At 41.2% G+C, this 24958-nt stretch overlaps 1 protein-coding gene across 1 annotated transcript in view; it reads right to left on the bottom strand.

Moving 5' to 3' along the window:
- Positions 1-4639: 4639 nt before the first annotated feature.
- LOC118703736 (V-type proton ATPase subunit S1-like protein) overlaps positions 4640-24958 on the bottom strand; it is a 41670-nt gene continuing 21351 nt past the window's right edge. The window contains exons 6-9 of the mRNA XM_045571690.1: positions 17633-17683; positions 14148-14388; positions 9442-9731; positions 4640-5697 (exon numbers count right to left, since the gene is read on the bottom strand). Of these exons, the coding sequence (XP_045427646.1) occupies positions 5685-5697; positions 9442-9731; positions 14148-14388; positions 17633-17683 (595 nt within the window). The 3' untranslated portion in view covers positions 4640-5684. The remainder of the gene's footprint in view (positions 5698-9441; positions 9732-14147; positions 14389-17632; positions 17684-24958) is intronic.

The raw sequence follows: 24958 nt of genomic DNA, 5'->3' as shown, positions 1-24958 counted from the left end.
TCTTAGTTCCAAGAGAGGAATGCTTTCACCAGAAGAGAAAACAATGATTTCACTGAACTGGAAGTTGAGACTGACACAGCCATTTTTGGGTCCGTATATCTATGAACCTACTGGCAAAGAAAGGGGTTATTTCAGTGGCTTCCAACTGGGGATAATTTTATCCAGAGGACATTTGCAATATCTGGAAACATTTTTGGTTGTCACAACTGCAGGAGAGCACTACTAGCACCTTGTGGGTAGAGATCAAGGACACTGCTAAACATCTTACAATGCGTAAGACAGCCCCTCCTACAATAAAGAATTATCTAGTCCAAATGCAAATAGTGTGAAAACTCTGGATTCACTTCATTGGTCCTGGTGATGGGATTGCCACTGCATAAGGAGTACAGAGAGGAACCCTGGGTGCCTGTTAGTACTTTCCTATTCTATGGCCAAAGTCAATGGAAAATTTCATTAAGTCAATTCAGGCAAAATGTAATAGCCCAGAAACTTCAGGAATAAATGTTTAGGTTACCCACAGTCAAGGTATTCCAACTAGTAGAAAAAGGCAATTATAAATACCAGCTACATCACATGACTAATTGCAGAGATGATGAGTATGGTAGTTATAAGTAGTTCTTCCTTATTTTGATATGAACATAATATATATAAAAATCTTTATTTTCTTCCTCTTTCCCATTCTCCTACCATCTAACATAAGATGTGTAGTAGTTGTTAACCTTATATCATAGTATAAATTAACAGAATATCAAAGCAGGAGACTGAATAACCTGCAAGAAGAATGAATATGGCCAAAAATACAAATTAGTATTCACTTTGGAGAAAGGGTTAGAATATTTTCAGTTGTACACATTGTACTTAGGCAGAAGTATAACTTTGTTATAATGTTTATTTTTAAAATAGTATAGTTTTTCAGAGATGTATATGGGTGCCAAGTTGACAATGAGTAGGCTATGGTGGCTTTGGAATATGTCCAAAAGATGCGCTGATTCACTTCCCTGTGTTTCTGGTTAAGGTACACCATGTTTAAGAAACCTATCTGCATGAGATTTAGGTGGAAGTAAAGCAGCAACCATCTCATTTTTAACCTTCAATAGGTAGAGTTAGAGTGGAGAGCCAAGATGGCGAATGCCTGTACTACTGCCTCCCACAAACACGTCAATATGACAACTAAAATACAGCACAGCCACCATCCAGAACTTCTGGAAAGCTGGCTGAATGGAAGTCCTCCAACTAGAGAAGTAAAGAAGAAAGCACACAGATACTGGTAGGAGATGCGGAGGCACCCAGTGTGCCGCTTTTTTCATCAGGAAAGAGATCATCTCTACGGAGGCCGCCCAGAGGAGCAAGGAGTCCCAGCCTCACATCAGACTCCCAGCCCAGGGTCCCAGAGCTAGGGAAAAGAAGTTCCCATGGGCAGTAAGAACTACAGGCTGTAAAAACCAGTGCAGATTGGGGCTCAGTGACACAGAGCTGCTGGACACCCAGCTGTTCCTCTTAAAAGGCTAGCAACAGGAACTGAACTTGCAAACTCCCATTTCTCCTGAGTTCCAGTGCTGGGCGAGGCTCTGGGGGACCCAGATACATACAAGGAGAAATGACTGTCTGGCATTAGGGCAGGAACCCTTGGGGGAAGGGGGGAAGTGGAGAAGAAGGTAGCTTTCTTTCTGTCAGAGGTGCTCACAGAGGCCACTGTTCCAGGGCTGGGAACTCCCTGGTCACAGGGATGACTGGCAGCCATTTCTTTTTGCTCAGACCTGGTGATTCCCTGAGATCCCACTCTACCCAATTTACGACTCACCCAAACTGTGCGCAGCAGTTTTTGCATATGAATGGCCTGTCCATGCTCAGGCTGCAGCCGGGTCAGGGAGCCCCAAACTTATCAATAAAAGGCCCAAGACCTGGCATCAGCCTGCCTTGCTTCATAGTTGGTCCTCCTCTGAGCACTTCCAAACCTGACACAAAGAGGAGGAATCTGAAGATCTCTCTGTAGCTCCAGCTGGGTGACCCCAGGCAGTGGCTGACTTTGCACCTCCCTGGAGACCCAAGAGCCAGTTTATGCAGTGGTCAGTGTGAGACCATACCAGATTATAACTCTACACATCCATAAGTGACACACTCAAGGGGCTGACTCAGTGAGCACCAAAACCCCACTGAAGCAAGTCCTGCTCCATAAGGGTGTCCCCTGCACAGTAGCTCTGCACTGTAGTCGAAGCTGGTACCCACATCCAATTGGACTAGAGGTCAATTCCAATTGACAGCCAACAGCAATCAAGGTTCAACTACAACAGAACTGTGCACATAGTCCTAGCTGGTTTGGCTCATTGGAAGGGTCCCAGGTTCTATTCCAGTCAAGGGCACATACCTGGGTTGTGGGCTCGATCCTGCATGTGGGGCACACAGGAGACAACCAATGCAGATGATTCCCTCTCATCATTGATGTTTCTATCTTCTCTCTCCATCTCCCTTCCTCTTTGAAATCAATAAAAATATTTTTTTTTAAATACTGTGCACACAACCCACAAAGGGGTGCACCTAAAGTGTATACCTCAGGAGACTGGGGAGGCTAACTCACTGGGCCCTATAGGACACCTATTACACAAGTCCACTCTATCAACTCAAGGAGACTTAGCAGCTCTACCCAATACATAGAAACAAACACAGGGAATCCAAAATGCAGAAACAAAGAAACATGTCATAAATGAAAGAAATGGTGCCCTAACTGGTTTGGCTCAGTGGATAGAGCATTGGCCTGTGAACTGAAGGGTCCCAGGTTTGATCTGGTCAAGGCCATGTACCTTGGTTGCAGACACATCCCCAGTAAGGAGTGTGCAGAAGGCAGCTAATGTTTCTCTCTCATCAATGTTTCTAACTCTCTATCCCTCCCCCTTCCTCTCTGCAAAAATCAAGAAAAATATGTCTTAAAAAAAATGAAAGAAATGGGAGAAAGCAAACTACTGAATATAGAATTCAAAACCAGGGTGATAAGATTACTCAAGAATCCTCTAAAAACTTCCAAGGGATTTAGTGAGATTTTCAAGGATCTTAGTGAGAATGCAAAAAAAAAAAAAAAAAAAAAAAAAAAAAGAAGGAAAAGTACTAGTCAGAAATTAAGCATACACTGACTGAAATGAAGAATAATATATAAGATTTTAACAGTAGACTAGAGAATCTTGAGAATAAAATCAACAATTTTAAATTTGAAGAAGCAAAAAACACCCAATCAGAAGAGCAAAAAGAAAAAATAATCCAAAAATATGTAGATAGTGTAAGGAGCCTCTGGGACAGTTTCAAGTGTATCAACATCCATATCAATATCTGTATTAAGGGGGTGCCAAAAGAGAGCAAGATATTGAAAACCTATTTGAAGAAATAATGACAGAAAACTTCCCCTACCTGGTGAAAAAAATAGATTTACAAGTCCAGGAAGCACTTGTAAGAGAACCCCAACAAGAGGAACCCAAAGAGGACCACACCAAGACACATCATACTTAAAATGCCAAGGGCAAAAGACAAAGAGAGAATGTTAAAAGCAGCAAGAGAAAAACAGTTACCTACAAGGGAGTGCCTATATGACTGTCAGCTGATTTCTCAACAGAAACTATGCAGGCCAAAAGGAAGTGGCAAGAAATATTCAAACTGATAACTAGCAAAAACTTACAACTAGATTATTCTACCCAGAAAAACTATCATTTAGAATTGAAGGTCAGTTAAAGAGCTTTCTTGACCTTCACAGACAAGAAAAAGCTAAAGGAGTTCACCACAAAACCAGCTGAAGGGTATTCTTTAAGAAAAGGGAGAAGAAGATAAAACAACAAAGTGGCAACAAATACACATCTATCAACAATTGAATCTAAAAATGAAATGAATAAAAAATCTGATGAACAGAATAAACTGGTGAATGGACTAGAATTAGAAACGTGGAAATGGAACAGACTGATGATACTCAGAAGGAAGGGGTGTGTGTATGGGGGAGGGGAGAGAGAGGGAGTGGGAAGAGATCAAAGATCTTATATGCATGAGAATCAAATCAACAACTTGAAATTTGAAGAAGCAAAAAACACCCAATCAGAAGAGCAAAAAGAAAAAATAATCCAAAAATATGTAGATATTGTAAGGAGCCTCTTCTTTATCTATGGACACAGATAATAGGGTGGTAAGTGCCTGGGGTAGGGTGGGAACTGGTTGGAGGGAAGCAATGGGGTAGGGGGAAGAGGAACATCTGTAATAAACTCAACAATAAAGTTTTTTTTTAAGGTAGAATCAGGTGCATTTGTAGCTCAAGCATATTATCATTATCTGCAGACTCATCTTCCTTGTACTTAGCAACACCCAGACCTACAGCTGTCTCATCTTTTCCCAGATCCTCCTTCAACATCTTCAATTCCTGGGTCATCTATTCAGCTCTGTTACAAAGAGCACTACTTTATCAAGATTGAAAGCAGTGAACACTGATACAGGTCCCAGTTATTTCTCATGGTCCCAACTCCTCTTTATAAATTCTAGCTCGTCCTTGCTCTCCCCAACATTACATCCATCTTCCCCTTCAAAATGCCTTCTATGCAGACTTCAGATTTCAGTGTCAGACATAAAGACAACAGTGCTTGACATAATTTGAGCTCCTGAGAAAAGAATTTGCATACAACTCCTTTATTTTGGAGGTGACACCAGAAATATCATTTGGAAAGCAGGGAAGTAAAACAGGGCAGAGAAGGGAATCAATAAAGTGAACATTATCAAGCAAGATATCACAATGGGAAAAAGCTTAGTATTGCTGGGAACTCCAGGAAATGGTGTAGAAGACACTCCAGAATGATCAAATGACTGGAGTATTTGAATACAATTCCTAAGAGTCACTGGATGAAGACTACTCCCAGGGAGGCATTAATTCTTCAGTGCTTCTAACCTTCCAAGAACACAGGTATGGCTGCCTCTGAGGGCAGTTATTGGCAATGGAAAAAGGGCCACCAGGATACACTGAAATGGTAAAGGTATGTGGGTGACAGCTTCTGCTACATTTACCATTTTCTAGTTAAGACCTTTCTATGCACATATGGTCCCAAATCCATTCGTGGGCCTCTACTATAAGACCTGCCTACAGGAATCTCCCAACTCCCATTCCTCTCATCCCTTTCTCCCTGATTATAGAGACTGGCATTACCATCCACCCAGCACCCCACATAAGATACCTACCAGTTATTTGTGTTTTGCCAATGTTTGCCAAGTCTTATTGAAGCAACCTCCTACACACCTCTTGTAGCTCTTTCTTCCCACCCCACTGTCTTAGTTTAGGTCCCATCATTTTTTGTCTGAATGTTGCAATAATATCCTGATTGGCATTTCTATCTTACTCTATACACACACACCATGTAATTATCTTGCTTAAAATTATCTTGGGGGCCTCACCATTACCTAAAGTCAAGATTCTAATTCTTTAGTTGAGTGCTAAACAGAATTAAAATAATCTGTTCCCTCTCTTCATTCCTCTAAATAGATTATATGTGCCTACCTACATATATGTATTGCATAGTTCTCTGCACATGGTAAAGTCTAGTATTTACATATATGTTTCTTTTTGCTATGTTTGTCCTTCTCCACATTACCTACCTGGTCAACTCCTACTCATATCAAACATCACTTTCATTGCCATATTGTTCCAGACGTCCCAGGAAGACAGATATCTCTTAGGCTATATTCCTGTAATAACAATTTCAAGGCAATAATCACATATCTGTTGGGTTGATAATAAAGGAATCCATGGAAACAGTGTAAATTCTTTACCGAAGATCAGAACACACCATAAGTACTGTAACCAACTGACAAGTATAAAACTTTCTATGAGAATGCTCAACATTAGATATGAAGACCATAAACCCTTTTTTAAGAGGTTTTTATTTCATTCAAGGAGTTTGAGTTACAAGCAGTCTCAGCTCTAGGAAGACACTATGATGGTTCAGTAAGGTTTTTTAAAACCAGAATTAGATGATGGTGATAATGAAAAAGGATAAGGAGCAGGAGGAGGAAGAGAAGGAGGAGGAAGGGGGAGGAAGAAGGAGGAGAATGAAGAAGAAGGAAGAAGGGAGTAGGGAAGAGGGAGAAGAAAGGAGAAGGAGGAGGAGGAGGAGGAAAAAGAAGAGGAAAGGGGAGAGGGAAGGGGAGGAGGAGGAAGAAGAAGAGAAGGAGGAGGCAGCAGCAGCACTTCAGTGGATTTTTCATAAATTATTTTACCATTAATAAACATAATCTAATCTGAATAACACTCCTGCCCTTCAGCCCTTTAAGGTTGCTGGCTGCTACTTGACCTCTGCCATTCCAGAATCCCAGCATCCCTACTGAGACTAAGAATTCCACTTCTAGGATAGTATCTCCTACCTTCCCCTATAGCCCCCAGAGGCAGCTACTAGAGTGCTTCAAAAATGTCGATACTATGTTCTCAATGTATTTCACAGTGCAATGACAAAAGGAATGTCTTTTGGGCCTTCACAGAGGAAATAATTATGTAGGGGAGAGCATGATAAATTTATTCCTACATCCCAATTTCCTAAGTTATTAAATTTCTTTTATTTCTCTGTATTTCTCTATATCATACCAAGGGATTTCTGGTATCAACTTCACTTAGTGTATGCTATTGTTGAGTCCAAATTTTAATCAATTAACTGAAAAAAAATTGTTAAAAGTATCCCCAGTTGTTCAAATCTGCACATTTATTCCAAAATCTAGTAAGAAAAACTATCTAAAAAAAAGTCAGCCCCATCTAAAATTATACACCTCACTCTCTGAGTTTGCACCTTCAGAATCCATTCCTACATATATTCCCCCAAGTCTTTTGCTGCATAAATTAGCAAACCCTTGCAATTTTATTTTCTCGGATTTGACTTTGCAATTGGTTCCCTGGGATGTGCTAGAACATGACTCTACTTGCCTCGAGGCATTGAAGAAAAATGGCACAAACTAGCCAAGTAACTACCTCTGGTGGGGCCCTTCACAGAGTTTCCAAGGAAGGCAGGAATAGACTCTTTTCTCTGGGGTTACTTCTGCTAGCCAAGAGAACCTCACTGGAGTTTGGAGGTTAAACCTCCTTAAAGTCATCTAAATTCTCCCCAAAGTTACCATTCCTATTTCAAGGTTTCTCTCTTTTGTAATCAATGCTCTCATGTTTATATAAGAGCCATGGCAAGCTATGAATTCTACCTGCAATGCAGTTTACCAATTTGCAGGATCAGACCTCGGTCTGATTTTCCACTGTCAGCCCCTTGACAAGAGATAAGAGATCCTTGTAAATCAGTCACAGAAACACCCCAGATTTTTTACCATGCCTTGAGCTGCAAAACTAAAATCCTGAGCTATTATTTTCTTTCTGTAAGCTTTCCAGCCTAGATAGAAAGAGCCAGCCTTCCCTCAGGGTATCACCCATATCTGGGGTGACTATATCCCAATTTGTGTGGCAACCATCAGGTTTATGTATCTTATCTTGCAATTGTTGACATTCCCTTTCACTTTCAAAAGTGACCCCCTGTTTGAATGGTAAATTATGTTTACTCTTCATGGACCTATAGCCTAACAAAGCAGCTATCTGTACCACCACTGGACCATCAAGGAGACCAAAGGGCAAATCTATTACATTAAGGAATGGCATTGGCTATCAATTTTCTATTCTCTAATGCTAACATAATCCTCACTGATTTTAAGTCAGAGTCAGATAATCCTAGATTCCCATTTTCTTGAAGGTCTGTTCCCTATAATCATCTTATGTACTTATAAGTACATAAATCAAGACTCTTCGTTGTAGACTACACAATCTTCTACAGGTATTAAATCAGAAAGGAATTCACCACACAGTTTTATGAGCTTACAGAATTCTGAGAGAGCTGGAACCAAACCTAAATTCACAACCAAGAATGCAGCCAGAAAAATGAGTCCAAGATGAGACTGTTCTATCAGAAATCCCATAGCCATTGTCATTTGCTACTTGAGACTAGATTTCCCATCCACACAACTGCCTGGAAGATCCAATTTCCCTCTGCCTGACACCTCCCCCTTCCCCAACCCACTTCCTCTCCCCCACCCCTCCCCACTCTCACGCCCCAACCCATGTTGTTCCTATCTGTATTCTAAGTTTTGAGCGAAGGTATCAGTTGTACCAAGGTCATGTACAAAAATCTCATTAGGGAAATGCAATAAACCTTTTATACTTAAGATCTCTTTAACACAGAAGCATATTAGAGGGGTTTTGGTGAAGATGCAGAGTGAGCCAATCTCCAGTATCTGCTAAGAGCTGAAAAAGATTATGGGGAAATCCATGTGGAAGAAAATGGGAGATAGAAGACTAGTGGTGGCAACAGATTTCCTATTAAAGAAGAATTTAGGGATACTATCTCATTGGAAGTGGGTTCAGGGGATTTGCCTTGAAGCTGTGTTTGCATAGCAAACACACTGTTCTTACTTGGCTCAGTTGTTTGTTTCATGTGGCACCTAGGGGAGCTAATGAAGGTCTAAATCAGACATGTAGGAGGAACCTTCACATCACAACCAGATAGAAAAGATAAAAATGCTACCAGGATTACTACCCCTACGTCACAGATTGAACTGGGCTTCCTCTGAATTGAGAATAAATGTCAAGAAAACCCTTGAGCCCAGCTGGTGTAACTCAGTGGCTGAGAATCGATCTATGAACCAGGAGGTCAAGGTTTGATTCCTGGTCAGGGAACATGCCCAAATTGTGTGTGGGCTTGATCCCCGGTAGGGGGTCATGCAGGAAGCAGCTGATCAATGATTCCCTCTTATCATTGATGTTTCTTTTCCCCCCGCTCCCTTCCTCTCTGAAATCAATAAAAATACATGTATTTTTTAAAGTTCAGTTTCTTTAAAAAAATAAAGAAAAAATAAAGAAAACCCTTGGGTAGAGTGTTCTACTATACTGACAGGAGTCCCCCTAAATAGTTCTATAAATGAGAAAAAAAGATTTGTTTTTAAAACAAAATTGTGACATAATTTATGAAAAATGCAAACTATGTTACAAAGTATTTTAAATTCAGATCTTCCAGATAACCTTGGATTTATTATTTCTACACTTATCATATCCAAACTGGCACAGGCAACAAGAACAAGAGTTTTCCTTTCTTTATATTGCATTGGTGTGTTTTTTTAGTGTGTTTTTTTCATCTTCCTAACTTTAAGGTAACTTGCCTTCAAGGTAGCTTTGGAGCAATGAACCATCATATTTATCTTTGTGGGATTCCTGACAATTCCTTTTCATTGCCCCAAGTCTACCTCAGTAGGTGAATGGATACTTATGTATTTTTTACATGTATTTCCTTTTTTAAAAATCAAGCCATTTGGTGAAAACCATGCATTAGAAGTGCAACAACACAGAATACAAACAATCCTTTCTAACCCCACTGTGGACTTTGTAGGAGAGAATGCCTGGGCTACTACACGTACATTTTGCAGATCTGTTGGGTTCTCAGTTCATAGCTTTCAACTCCCTGGCTCTTCAGCAGCTTCTCTTCTGCTGCATCTCTTGCTTTCAGCTGGGGGAAGTGGGCCGGAGAGGTGATGAAATCGGAGTGCCTGTCCAGATGCTGTAGGTAGATGAGCATGTGTAGGGTGTAGGCCAGGACCAGCAGCAGGATCAAGGACATGGCCAGGGCAATCAGAATAGCTGGTGAGAAGGAAGAAGCACAGTCTCGGGCCTTGGCAAACTGCTCCCCATTGATGGTAAAGCCTTGGATCTGTCAGGAGAAAGAGAAGACACCCCAGTTGGTTTGGCTCAGTGGATAGAACATCAGCCTGTGGACTGAAGATTTCTGGGTTCAATTCTGGTCAAGGGCACAAGCCTGGATTGCCCTTGTAGGGGTCCAGTAGGGGTCATGTAGGAGGCAGCTGATCAATGATTCTCTCTCATCATTGATGTTTCTGTCTTTATCTCCCTCCCTTCCTCTCTGAAATCACTAAAAATACATTTAAAAAGAAAAAAGATAAAGAAAGAGAAGAACTGAAATGACAAATTTTCTCCTAAGATACATTTCCCAGTCAGGCTGGGGTTCTGGACCCCTTCATTAGCCAAATTTAAGATACTCTGCCCACATTTATGAAATAACTTAAGCCCATGATCTAACAAGTGTGAGTGTGCTTACAGGACAGTGAAACTGACTTTTAAATCAAGACTGACCCAGAAACTCCTCTAGGATGTTTGACTGCCATAAATAAGAAGCTCATGAAATTCAAGGCTCTGAAATAAAACTTTTATTTCAAGGATCTAAAATAAAACTTCTTTTAGTCAGTCCCTTAGAAATGTTCTCATTCACCTAAAACCACAACGTTGTAGTGTCTCTAAAATTCAAACACACTCAAAATTTTGTTTCAGAATAAATTTCATAAAGAATTTGAAGACTTAGTTCGTCTACCTTTGATTCGGTTGACAGAAATTAGATAGGAAGACTCTTTTAAGGGTACATGATTCCCAATGATGTAAAACATAGAAAATAATAAAAGCTAACAGTTATTGTAGGTTTAATGCTACCTTAACTCACTTAATTTACAGGAGCCTGTGAGTACATTATTATTCTAGTCTATTCTGTGGATGAGGAAATTGAGGCACAGAAAAGTTAAGTAACTTTTAACCAGAGTCACACAGTGTTAAGTATAGTAAAGCTATAATTCAAACCTAGGCAGTCTGGATTCAGAGTCACTGCCCTATAACTCCTGGTGTGGTCTGTCTCTTCTCCCTCTCCCTCTTTATCTATTGTGCCCTACCAACTTGGTACTGTTTCTGGAAGAGCTGTATAGCAGTCCTTCCTTGCATCCTACCCAAAGAATAGAAAGGAAAGCTTTCCCATATGCACAATGGAGTGGTTTAATTAGCTGGAACAAGGAGAGCTCAAATCACCAACTGGCCCTGACATCCAAATACTATCACAATGAAAGAAACAAGGCTGCAGAGCAACTACTCGGAAGGGAGCAGTCTTTTGCGGAAGGCAGCCCCACATGTAGCTGGCTTCTAGAATGTAACACTACACTGTGTCACTTCACTCAGGCATCTAGTTAATTTTAAAGAAGTCGGTCAGGAAATTGAATTATCCACGAGTGCTTTAGTGAGAATTCATTTTTATAATGTAAGTGGGCACGGCAGCATTTTCCATGCTAAAGTACTTGTAGCCACTCATCATGCCACAGACCTTAGGGGTCTCGCTCATCCAATTGTCTGTACTCTAGACTGAATCTAAAACAGCTTCTGAAGGAGAGTCTTGGCCCGGCTTCTGCGATCCTTGGCCTGCCCTCTCTATGAAGAGGTAAAGTGGCCCAGTCTCCAGCTCAGGGCCTGAAGAATCAAGCTCCTCAATTACAAATGATGGACTCATTGATGCTGCAACTCTAGCCAAAGAGAACATCCTCATACTGACTGCCATGTCATTCTAAACAAGACGTGATTGAATTGAACAGTATCTACAGAGACTTCCTGAAAGATATGTTCTCCATCCATTTTCTGGACGGGAGATGGCTGTGTTCACACAAAGGCTGCTGTCCACAATGTTGGCACCTATTGCACAGCACCAGGGATGGACAGACTCCTCACACACACATTTTCAGTAGTCTTATGGACCCCAGGAGCATGTAACTGGATGAGTGTTTCTTTCTCTGGCCAAATCTTCAGAGCCAAATGACTGAGCCACTTCAATCCAGGGCACACAGGTGGTCTTGTGGTTTTATGTACCAGCCTCACCAGATCTAACTGATCTTTTCTTCTGTTGGTTTTCTTAACCTTCATGTCTTTCCCTATTTTGCAAAGTTATTTTTATTATAGTATGTGTATGAGTCACCTTAAGTTATTTCTGGAACAAGATGGAGGCATAAATCAGTCACTTCTTCCCAGCTGGTGTTGCTCAGTGGTTGAGTATCATCTTATGAACCAGGAGGTCATGGTTTGATTTGATATCCAGTCAGGGCACATGCCCTGGTTGTCGGCTCAATCCCCAGTGTGGGTATGCAGGAGGCAGCCAATCAATGATTTTCTCTCATCATTAATGTTTCTATCTCTCTCTCCCTCCCCCTTTCTTTCTGAAATCAATAAAAATATATTTTTATAAACATCAGTCACTTCCACTGTTCTAATTAGGTAAAACTGTATGAGTTATTCCTTGACTTCATTATTATTGCCTTATTGCCCTTTCTGCTTGCTTCTCTTTTAAAGGGGCAAGATATATTTATATACTAGAGGACCGGTGCACAAAATTCATGCAAGGGGGGAAGGGAGGGACCCTCAGCCCAGCCTGCACTGTCTCTAATCTGGGACCCCTTGAGTGATGTCTGACCACCTGTTTAGGCCCGATCCCAGTGCAGGACTGCTGGCTCCCAACTTCTCATCTGCCTCTGCCTGATTGCTCCTAACCACTTCTGCCTGACAACCTAATCAACGCCTAACTGCTCCCTGGCTGGCCCAAATACTCCTAATTACCATCCCCTGCCAGACTGGTCACCCCCAACTGCTCTCCTCTGCTGGCCTGGTCACTCCTAACTGCCCACAACTGCCCTCCCCTGCAGGTCATCTTGTGGCAGCCATCTTGTGTCCACATGGGGGCAGCCATCTTTGACTACATGGAGGTGGCCATCTTGTGTCTTAGAGTGATGGTCGATTTGCATATTAGCCTTTTATTATCTAATAAAAGGCTAATATGCAAATCGACAGAATGGCGGAACTGGTTGCTATGGCGCGCATTGACGACCAGGGAGCAGACACTCAATTGACGACCAGGGAGCTGGGCTTAAGGTTGGTGAGCTAAGTGGCGGTGGTGGGAGCCTCTCCCACCTCTCTGGCAGCACTAAGGATGTCTGACTGATGGCTTAGGCCCACTCCCCAAGGAGAGCAGGTCTAAGCCATCAGTTGGACATCCCCCAAGGGCTCCCAGACTGCAAGAGGGCTCAGGCTGGGCTGAGGGACACTCCCCTCCTCCGAGTGCACAAATTTTGTGCACTAGGCCTCTAAAAAATATAAATATATACATATATGTATGTGTGTGTGTGTATATATATATATATATATATATATATATATATATAAAATAATTAAATATATGTTTAATATGTATTAAAGTGTCTTTAAGCCAAACAGTCCAGAATTCAAATTCTATCTCTACCATTTGCCAGTTATCTCATTTTGAAAAATGATGTAAATCAACACTCCAGTCACCTCATTGGAGAAATTACTGCAACAGGCTGACACCAGATGGGACTCATAAGTAGTATTGTTAATCAACGCCTGACATGGTCCTGGTGTTGCTACATATATTAGGCCATGAATTCTTTACATCCATAAAGACAGATCTGAAATTGAGAAGGTGAAATAACTTGCCCAGGTGGCTGAGAAGTAATTGGAAACCAAGACTGTCAGGCTCCAAAATGCAAGCTCCTTCCCTATGCCAAAATCACCTCTCATCAACACCACACCTCCCCCACCTGAGGAAAAGGGGTAAATATATGTGAAAGATTGGAAAATGCCAATAAAAGGGACAACCTACGTGCTATTTCAGTGAGTTGCAAAAACAAGTTAAAGCTTTTTTCACAGGTAAACACGACAAAGAACTCTGAGTCTGAGATTCTGGTGGTGAAAAGGAACCTCTTATGCCCCCCATGCCTTTCCCCAAATACTTTCAAGAGGATCTCTGAGATATTTTTGACTCCCTGGCTGACAGCTCCATTCCTATGCTAACTGCCAAAGCTGTCACTCACGCTACAGATATACTTCTTATCTGCCCTGATAGGATCACTGCTCCACTCCCTGAAGGAAATAAAATAATTGATAATTCCTCTCCCTAGAAGGGTTTCTCACTCCAGGAAGTGTCAGTGACTGGGCTTTGGGCCACAGCCTCACTGGGGCTTAGATTGCTGGCATTCCTCCCTGATAATCTGTTAGTGAATGAATAAACCTGAATGTAAAATCAAGAGGGATGGCAAGTATGCAGGGAGAGGAAAGACTATCCTACTCCATTTCACACCTCAGACTTAGAGGATAAAGAAAAAGAAATACTTTTTAAATATTTTAAATACTCCTCTATTTACCTTGAACATCTATGTTTCTGTCAGATGTTTTCAAACAAATACTGAGTTTCTCTGGCACCAAACACACAGGAGCATGTATAATCGTTTATTACCTGGAAATCAATGAAAGTAACCTCCCACAGGCTTGACATATCATCCATGTCGCTGGGCAGCAAGAGGGCATCATACCGCTGCTGGCTGCTGACATGCTGGCAGTGGTAGGAATAACTTGACGGAGCATATATACCGGTTGCATTAAAAGTTGCTTGGATTGAATTATTAAAAATAATCTCAACTCGGTGCAAACGAAACCAGCTCTGCATGGAAAACTTGTTGTAATTGGTAAGAATGAATCTGAAAACAAATATAAAACAGCATTACCCCCAAAGCACTTTCACATTTGCTGACACAGAACATCATCTATAAACAGTGCAATCTCGCCCTCTTTTGTCAGATAGAAGAAGTGGCTCAAAGAGAAAGTTTCATATGGCTGTGAACAAGAGCTTCCTGCTGGGTGGGAACGAAAGCAAAAGACCAGGCAGCTCCCCCAAATTGTAGCAATACAATTCCTACAAAAGGAAAAAAACACAAAAATCTTGGCTTTTTTCTGTTTTGGAATTAACCCTTGATTTTATTATTGTTAAAAACACTGCGAAAAACTTAAGTGGATATTAATACAGAATTAGCTAAAGAAATAATGATCAAAATTAATAATGAAAAATTAATAATAATGACTCTTTGTGTTGAGCACTCTATGTTTTTCATATACATCTTATTTCATCTTCACTACAACACTAAAGATAGATAATATTGTTATCCTCATTTCACAGATGAGGAATCTATACTCAAAGGGGTTAAATATATAACTTGTGCAAGTTCACTTAGAGAGTAAGTATTGGAGCTAGGTATTGAATTCAATCTGTAGACAAGAGCCCTAACGCTTTTTTAAAAAAATATATATTTTATTGATTTTTTTAGAGAGGAAAAGAGAAGGACATAGAGTTAGAAACATGGATGAGAGAGAATCATCAATCAGCTGCCTCTTGCAGACCCCCCACTGGGGATGTACCACAACCAAGGCACATTCCCCTGACAAGAATCAAACCCAGGACCTTTCAGTCCACAGGCCAACACTCTATCCATTGAGCCAAACTGGTTTCAGCCCTAATTCTTAGCTATTGTAGAATTGCATATTCTTCAGTCATAAATACATTATAATGTACATTTGCCATGATCATTTTTTTCACATAGAAAATACATAGAAAAATACATGATTGCATAGAAAAAAAATTCTAAAAAGTTAGAGATCAAAATGTTAATTATCATTATAAATTGTGGTTAAATTATGGGTGAGTTTCATCTTCTTTCTATAGCTTAATATTTTTTGAGTTTTCTGTTACCAATAGATATGTATTATTATCTTGTCTTAGCTGGATAATACAAAGCAGACCCTGAGATAAGAATATAAATACAAGAAGTATTTTTGGAAGGTGATCCCAAATTAATTTTGTAATTTAGTCATTCAAAAGATGTAGAATGGAAAGAAGAAAAATAACAAAAGAATGGAAGGCAGCCAAAAGGACACATTATCAAGCGAGTTTCCACCATGGGCAATGGGCCTAATGCCTATGGGGAACCCTGGGATGTCGGGCTCCAAAGAGGAACACATGCTTGTGAGTTATCACCAGAAGGTGAGGGAGCTGGGATATTTCTACACCTGTCCGTCACTGGCTGAGGTTTCTGGGGTAGGGATGGGAGGCAGTGAATCTGATTGGCCAGAGTAAACTTTCAGACAAAGAAAGATTGGCAATTGAAAGTAGAGCTGGTGGACAATAGTGCTCTCAAATGGAAACATCCAAGGGGATATGGATAGGGTACTGACAGAGTCTGCCATATATCTTTATCATCAAGAAAAAAAAGTCAGAAAGCTATTTTGGGGGGGAGTATGATTTGAATAAAATATTCATTTCTATATCAAAACAAATACATATATGTGTTCAGATATGTTGTGAAATTCTATTTTTTCTCATAAAGTTCTCTGAAAGGTAGTGGCATGCATTATCTCAATATGAGCAGTGACACATTGGTGCTCTATTATATACAGACAAGAGTTCTGAGGAGAGAGTTTTCCAAGGTTGAAGATGGTAAACACTAGGTGAACCAAAGTCACCAAGCACAACAATCTTCCTAAGGAGCTTGTCTTCACAAAACCTTCATATACAAATTTAGCCCTGGCTGGGTGTCTCAGGTGCCTAGAGAATCATCTCATACACCAAAAAGGTGTGGGTTCGAATCCTAGTCAGAATATATACCTAGGTTGTGAGTTTGAGCCCCGCTCAATGTGCATGTGAGAGGTAACCGATAGGTGTTTCTCTCTCACATCGATGTTTCTCTCTCTCCCTTACTCTTCCTCTAAAATCAACAAAAATCAACAAAAACTTATACTGTGAATTTCCAAGAGGCACACATGGTGTGCAGTCTTTCTCAACCATGTTTGACCACAGAATGCCTCTTCTGAGGAATCTTACATTTTCATAGACCAGGAATAGCTCACAGAACACAGCTCCAAGAAAATTGCCCCTAACGAATTCTGCTAGTTTTGTAAGTAGTATTAAAGACACAGCCGCTACCTCCACTGAAAGCCTGGTCTTACAGAAAGGGAAACATTATCCTGTATAATAAAAGGGGAATATGCAAATTCACCCTAACAGCAGAACGACCAGAATGACCATGGACCAGACTATGAGGTGCACTGACCACCTCTTGTCACTATGAGGCGCACTGACCACCTCTTGTCCCTTTCCCTGGCCTGTAGGCTCTGATCATCTGATGGCCACCTACTGCGGGGGCAGGGCCCATTAGCAAGCAGGAATGGCCAACCTCTTGGTCCCTTCCCCTGGTCATCAGGCCCGGATCACCAGATGGCAAACGGGGAACTGGGGGTGGGTGGCGGCGGGGGGTGGAGTTGGCTGCGGGCAGCGGGGGAAGATGGCCCTGGTCACACGCACAAATTTCATGCATCGAGCCTCTAGTATTTTTATAAGAAAAAAATGCAATCCCTTAAAATTGCTGGCCTCTCCCCTTCCTTAAACAGTTTCCAACTGCTTAGATAAATCAATTTTGGCAGATATATCCTGACATTCATAAACACAGAAAAATGTAGGCCTGTGCTGACTGTCCACTGGGAGATTCAGCTAACAGACACTTTTTCATTATCATTAAATGATGTGTGATTCACTGTAAAGAGCCATACAGAAAATAACTTCAAACCAGAACCTTAGCCCTTGGAGTTTTAAATATGGTTTATTCTTTGCTCAGGTGAAAATGGTTACACATTCTCACATTCATGTGTTCATGTGTTCTCTGGGTCCCTAAATGAGGAAACTACAGATGCTTTAAAAACTAAAGAAAGCATGACTATGAGATCCCATCACAAAACACCACTGGCTTTTCAGGGTAATTAGGTAGCTGTGACATTTCCCATGTCACTGCTTAGCACAGAGTAGGCCCTTGGTACTTACATGTTGAATGAATAAATTATTTGGAGCTAATCTGACATGCTGAACCTAAAGAACTCCAAAGTGGTATCCATACCTACCTTATCTCAAGACCTTTGGAATTTTCAGCATCATCAAATTTCAGAGACAACCTAAGAAAACAGAAACAATATAGCACTTCACATATACTAAAAAATCTCCTCAAAATAAATCGTAGACCTAAATGTAACAACTAAAACTAAAAAACTTGTGAGAAAAACATAGAAGAACATTTTTGCAATCTTGGACAGACAATGGTTTCTTGAAAAAACACAAAAGTATGAACCATAAAAAAAAATCAATAATTATACTTTATTACATTCAAAAACTTTGCTCTTCAAAAGACATCATTAGAAAAACAAAACAAAACAAAACAAAAAAGCAAGCCAGAGAATGGGGGAAAATATTCACAATACATGCACATAAAGAATTTGTATCCAGAATTATTATTGAGCATTAACAACTCAATAATAATAAGGCAATCTGTGCACTACAAAAGGGGTTCTATGGGAAGTAACCTCACAGGGTAATTTAATCATAAATTCCTAACTGGGCCAGTCAAAGTGGGTAGCCATGCCCTGGGCATATAACTGCTTAGTAAAAGGTTTATCTTTGCCTTAAGTAAGCCCTGTCCATTGTTTTTGTGCATCTAGATTAATACAACTTTGAAATAATTGTAACCATCCTCAAGAGAACACATAGTCTTATTAAATACTAGAGGCCCAGTACACAAAATTCGGCCCAGCCTGCACTCTCTCCAATCTGGGACCCCTCGGGGGATGTCTGACTGCCCTTTTATGCCTGATCCTGCAGGCATCCCTCTCACAATCAGGGACTGCTGACTCTTAACCATTTGCCTACCTGCCTGCCTGGTTGCCCCTAACTGCTTCTGCCTGCCAGCTGATCACCCCCTGCTGGCATGATTGATGCCTAACTGCTCCCCTGCCGGACCGATTGCCCCTGCCAGCTTGATCACCCCCAACTGCCCTTCCCTGCCAGCCTGGTTGCCTCCAACTGCCCTCCTCTGCAGGCCTGGTCACTCCCAACTACCCTCCCCTGCCAGCCTGATGGCCCCCAACTGCCCTCCCCTGCAGGCCTGGTCCCCCCACTGCCCTCCCCTGCTGGCCTGATCATCCACAACTGCCCTTCCCTGCTGACCATCTTGCAGTGGCCATCTTGTAATGACATTGGGGTGGCCATTTTGTGATGATGTAAGGGTAAGGCGCCACCTAGGCTTTTATTAGTATAGACTAGAGACCCGGTGCACAAAATTTGTGCACAGGTGCTGTCCCTAGGCCTGACCAGCTATCAAAGTGCAAGCATCTGGCATGGAAGGGCAGGTTTCAGCTGACCTCTGGATCCTGGGCAGCACCTGGGCCTCCACATACCCCTCTCCGCCTGAGTCACAGCACCCAAGTCCCCACGCAGAGATGCGGTGAGCACCCTTAATACATGCACCACATAAAGAATATCAAAATCCTTAGTTAAAGGAAAAGAATGTATACTATATGATTGTATTTATATAAACTTCTAGAAAGCACAAACTATTCTGTAATGACAGAAAGCAGATGAGTGGTTACCTAGAGATGTGGGAAGGCAGGAGTGATGGTTACAAAGAAGCACAAGGTAACTTCTAAGGGTGATGTGGACATTTGCTGTCTTGATTGTGGTGATGGTTTCATAGGTATACACATATGTCAGAACTGATCAAATTGTACACTTCAAATAAGTGCTATTTAGTGTATTTCATTTATATTTCAATAGGTTAAAATATGGATGATATAAAGCTAAATAAATAATTGAAAGTGAAAAATATAAAAAATTTAAATGCACAAAGGATTCCAATGCTATATGGCATTATAATATACAGAAGTTATAACATCTCAATATACATTATAAAACCGAAAAAGCAATAAAATGCCCAATTAGAAGCTTTAAAAATACTATACATATATAATTTCATTAATTTGGTTCTACTTATCAAGATATAAAAATGTCAGTGATTGAGCAAAGTTACTTTAATACTGTTATGGAAAAAAGGAGAAGGGTATTTAAGAATAAAGTTTATAAATAAGGTTGTTAAGAGAAATATTTTACTTACCTAAAATCATAAGCTTAGCCACCTTAGATACACTCATTTACAAATACTTTACAGGCTAATTTACTCAGTAAAGCAAGTTTTCAGCAATATTTTTAATAATCTATTACAAATTATTGAAAATATTTTAAAGGAGAAACCAAGATGGCGGCATAGGGTACACACCTGAATGCAGCCTACCACAACAAATTTGAATTTAGAACTGAAAAACAGGGGAGGCATTGCCCTGAAGCGCCAGACGGCTGGCTGAGAGGAGGCTCTGCCATCTGGGAAGGAGAGAGAAGCCACGCTGAACCTCAGGAACTGTGAAGGTACGGAGAACTGTGTGCACAAAAAGGCGCTGGACCAAGATTGCTGCTGGCTTACTCCCTGCACACAGAGAGGGCGGGCAGGGCTGAGTTCACTACTGGCTTACTCCTGGCGCGGAGAGGGCGAACAGCTAACGCTGCTGGCTTTCTTGTCCGAGAGGAAAACAGAATCACCCTATTGCTCTGATAAACGGCCCCAGACAGGGAGAGGCCAGACTGTCAGGCAGTGGGAAGAGATCTCTTGGAGGTGTGTGAAGCCAGAGGCCATTACTGCGGGACTTGGGGAGGAGCCGAAGGGAAAACAAAGTTTGTCTGCACCAACCCGAGACTCCGCCCTACCTGTGGCTGAGCACAGAAGCTCTCCCAGAGGCTGGCTTTCTCTAAGGAGGGACTTGCAGGAATCCAAAGCTTGTCTGCGCCTTTACCAAAGAGGTGCGTGCGCGCCTGCAACCAATCTTCCAAAACTCTCCACGAACAGGACTTTTCTAAGGCGAGACTGACAGGGAACCAAAGATTGTCTGTGCCACCCCGAGACCCCGCCCTATTCAAGCAGAGTACGGAAACCCTCCTAGCTGAGACACTGCTGATCCTCACAGCCAATTGGCTTGGAGATCAATGCTTCTCAGTGATACCAACAATAAGCAAGGCTTAACAACAAGACTGCACACACAGCCCACAAAGGGCTACACCAAGACTGTCCACCGCAGGTAACTGGGAAGGCTGTGCTACTGGGCTCTACCAGAACACCTAGCACACAAAGCTATTCCATCAAATCAGGGAAACAACTAAAATGCAGACAAGAAGAAGGACACAAAGGAAGGAGATGGAGGAAAAGAAAAGATTGGACATTGAGTTCAAAACTACAGTTATAAGGTTATTCAACAATATCCTAAAAAAGGCCGATAAAATAAATGAGACCTATGAGGATATGAAAAGGGAGCAACTAGAAATAATAAGAGATCAACAAGAAATGAAGAAAACATTGTCTGAAATAAAAAATATTATACAAAGTCCTAAAAACAGACTGGAAGATCGCAAGAATCAAGACAAAGATTTAGAACACAAAGAGCCAGAGGACACTCCTCTGCAGAAGGGAGAAGATAAGAGAATCCAGAAAGTTGAAGATAGTGTAAGAAACCTCTGGGACAATTTCAAGTGAACCAATATCAGAATTATGGGGATTCCAGAAGAGAGAGAGCAAGATACCGAAAGAGTACTAGAAGAAATAGTGGCAGAAAACTTCCCTCACCTGGGGAAAGAAATAGACTTACAAGTCCAGGAAGCCCGCAGAACCCCAAACAAAAGGAATCCAAGGAGGACCACACCAAGACATATCATAATTAAAATTCCAAGAGCAAAAGACAAAGAGAGAATATTAAAAGCAGCAAGAGAAAAGCAGGTAGTGACCTATAAAGGAGCACCCATAAGATTGTCAGCTGATTTCTCAACAGAAACCATGCAGGCCAGACGGGAATGGCAAGAAATATTCAAGGTGATGAATAATAAGAACCTACAGCCAAAAATAATCTACCCAGCAAAGCTATCACTCAGAATCAAAGGACAGATAAAGAGCTTCACAAATAAAAAAAAGCTAAAAGAGTTCATCACCACCAAACCAGAATTATATGAATTGCTGAAGGAGGTTATTTAGGAAGAGGAAGAAGATAAAGATAAAAATTATGTTCAACAAATACGTAGCTATCAACAAGTGAATCTAAAAACCAAGGGAATTTAAAAATCTGATGAACAATATTAACTGGTGAATATAATAAAATCAGAGGTATGAAAGGGGAGTGGACTGACGATTCTCAGGGAAAAGGGGAGTGGGGGTGCGGGAAGAGACTGAACAAAAACTGTGCACCTATGGATGAGGACAATGGGGGATGGGGAAAGGACAGAGGGTGGGGTGGGAACCTGGTGAAGGGGAGCAATTGAGGGGGGGAAGAGGATCACATTTGTAATAATCTGAACAATAAAGATTTATTAAAAATATATATATATATTTTAAAGAACTAAAATGCATTTCTTGAGTAGTACTTTGTAAATTTGACTGGTCACTTATTCCAACAGAAATTTCTCTAATTCTTCCAAGGAATCAGAATAGCTTAGTTCCCCATGAACTGGCTCTACAGCTAACAAACTAAACCTTAAAGAAAAGCCATGCTGAGATGCCCTAATCTCTGTCCTCCTCTCCTGAGGGAGAGGTTCAACAGCCCCCACGCTTCTGACACTCGAGTTTTCCCCAGCAGTCCTGGTTTTAATAGTGAAAGCTGTTAACACGCTCCGCTGCAGAGTAAAGAACATGAGGCCTGCTAGTGTAGCTCAGTGGTTGAGCATCCACCCATGAAACACGAGGTCACGGTTGGATTCTTGGTCAGGGCACTCGCACAATCCCCAGTAGGGGACATGCAGGAGGCAGCAGATTGATGATTCTCATTATTTATGTTTTCATCACTCCCTCTTCCTTCTCTCATCAGAAAGTCAATTTTTAAAAAATAAGGACATGAGACCTGATTTCAACAAAGCAAATTCAATGACCATTTGGTGAGCAACCATTAAGTGTCAGGCACTGCAGAGTAAACGATACACAAAGGAGAAATGCAACCTAGTGAGTCACTCAAAAAGGAGCTTATTTTACTCTCCCAAACTCCCTACTCTTCCATGTTTAAAATCGATTCTGAATTCTTCTGACTATAATTGCCTAATTCAAAATATAGACAGATACTAGGATTATGCTCTATTTGTAGGGCTTTGACTATCTAGCAAGACTTCCATTGGGAATCTGTCTGCCAACAATTTGCCTTTCCCTGAATATTATGTTTTCAAGCACTAAAAAATGTTCATCTTTTTTAAATCTGTGCTTTTGACCTTACATGGTTATGTCTTTGCTTAAGTTTTTTCTTTCAGCAACTCCCTTTCTGGTTCTTGAGGACATGAGTTTTTAGCCAGCACCACATGCTCAGGAATCAGGGACACTCAGTCTCAGCATTTGGTCCTCAACCTCCTCACATCCTGGGAAGCCTCCCTCATCCCCGTGGAGGAAGCAGATGCTGCACATTCAGTTCTTTCCCTGAGTATAATTCTAGAGCAATGACCAAGAAGAAAAGTCAGGTCTCACTGAATCATTATTGTGTGCATTGTGGTCCTCTCTACCAGGTAATAGACATTATTTTACACTAGTTACCACTAGTATGTTAGGAAGGTCTTCTAAGATACTAGAGGCCCAGTGCACAAATTCATGCACCAGTGGGGTCCCTTGGCCTGACCTGCAGGATCATCCAAAACCGGCTCTCCAACATCCCCCAAGGGGTCCTGGATTGCGAGAGGTGCAAGCCAGGCCAAGGGGCCCCACGGGTGCATGATCAGGGCAACGGAGGGACACCGGAAATTGGCCAGCCAGGGAGAGCTCCAGGGCATGTCAGACCGTCTCAGTCCTGATTGGCTGGACCCCAGCAGCAAGCTAACCAACTGGTCAGAGCATGTACTCCCTGGTGGTCAGGGTACATCATAGGGAGTGGTTGATCTGCCTTAGCATATCATTAGCATATTATGCTTTGATTGGTTGAACAGATGACCAGATGACCAGACACTTAGCATATTAGGCTTTTATTATATAAGATAAGATACTTTGAGTAACACTTGACTAGTTTTCAAAATTCTTATGCATATATTTCCTTATTTGATTTTCGTTACCTTAAGAAGCAGGGCCAAGAATGAGGTTAAATTAAAGATATTTTAGATCCCAGACCTATTACCATATAAATTGTATAATCTTAACAAGTTTTCTAAGCTCTACATGCCTTGACTTTCTCATGAGGAAAATGGACAATAATAGTTCCTGTGACTCAGAGACTTATTGGCAATAGTACTGTGAGGAATATTAAACATTGAGCTTGTAAAGTCCTTGTATGGACCATGGTAAGTGCTCTGGCTGTTAGTTAATAGATGACTTCACCTCCATCTCACAGCTGATGATTCTATTGTGGCTTCAGTTTTGTAAAGTCACCAAGCTCACTGGAAGAACTCAGGTTAGAAGGCAAGTTTTCATTCTTTCTGTGGGATCCCAGTGATCATTGCAGTTTCTAAAGCCCAACGAAACCCTATGGTGCTCTGCTATTCCCCACAAATAGCCTCAGGTAAGAATAAATGGAATCAAGGAGAGTCAGTCAGACATGGACAGGCAAGACAATCCCCAGGCAATCAGCCTCTCTCTGAGCAGCTGACTGTCAGTCAGAGCCCTGTAGGGGACTGTCTAGTGCCAGAGGAAAGAGTCCTAAACTCTCAGCAGTGCTGGAGTCTCTGATAGTCAACTGTAACAGAATAAACAAATCTGGGAGGACCCTGGATACTTACAATTCCATAGTTCCCTAATAAGAGAGTTATTCTGAGTAACAAGGTACATACTAAGACTTGTAATATAACTTGTAGGATTATATAAATATAAGCCACTTTACCCAACATCAAGAATTTTTGAAGTTCAAGAATAAGAATGTTTCAGCCAAGGTATATAAATATAAAAAGACTAGACACACACACACACACACACAGTATGTTATGGTTTATATAAAACTTTCTGCCCATCTAAACCAGACCAGGACAGAATCTTCCAAAATCCTCCATTGTACCAGTAAATACTGAAAGCAAGGAGATTTACAGGAAATAAGTGGGACATGCCAGACTTCCTCCTCCTGGACCAAAACAAATACAAGCAAAAAATTTGGTTTGGACAACTGAAAAGCAGAGAAAGGCCTTGGCAATTGATTTCCTCCTCTAAGGGGGTATCTGTTTAATCTGCTTATGTCAAATCAAATGTAATTATTCTAATTACTTTGAAATGTCCTAAAGGATGATCTGTTCTCAATTTTTGAACCAGCAATTCCTCTCCTGGGTATATACTCAAAAAACCTCAAAATCATGTATTCGCAAAAGATATATGCACCCCTTTATTCAATGCATCATTATTCACGGTGGCCAAGAAATGG

This window comes from Pipistrellus kuhlii, unplaced genomic scaffold (genome assembly GCF_014108245.1).
Source record: "Pipistrellus kuhlii isolate mPipKuh1 unplaced genomic scaffold, mPipKuh1.p scaffold_m20_p_4, whole genome shotgun sequence".
Taxonomy (NCBI): Eukaryota; Metazoa; Chordata; class Mammalia; order Chiroptera; family Vespertilionidae; genus Pipistrellus; species Pipistrellus kuhlii.
The sequence above is the reverse complement of the archived record's forward strand: the minus strand, read 5'-3'. Positions and strand labels throughout refer to the sequence as shown.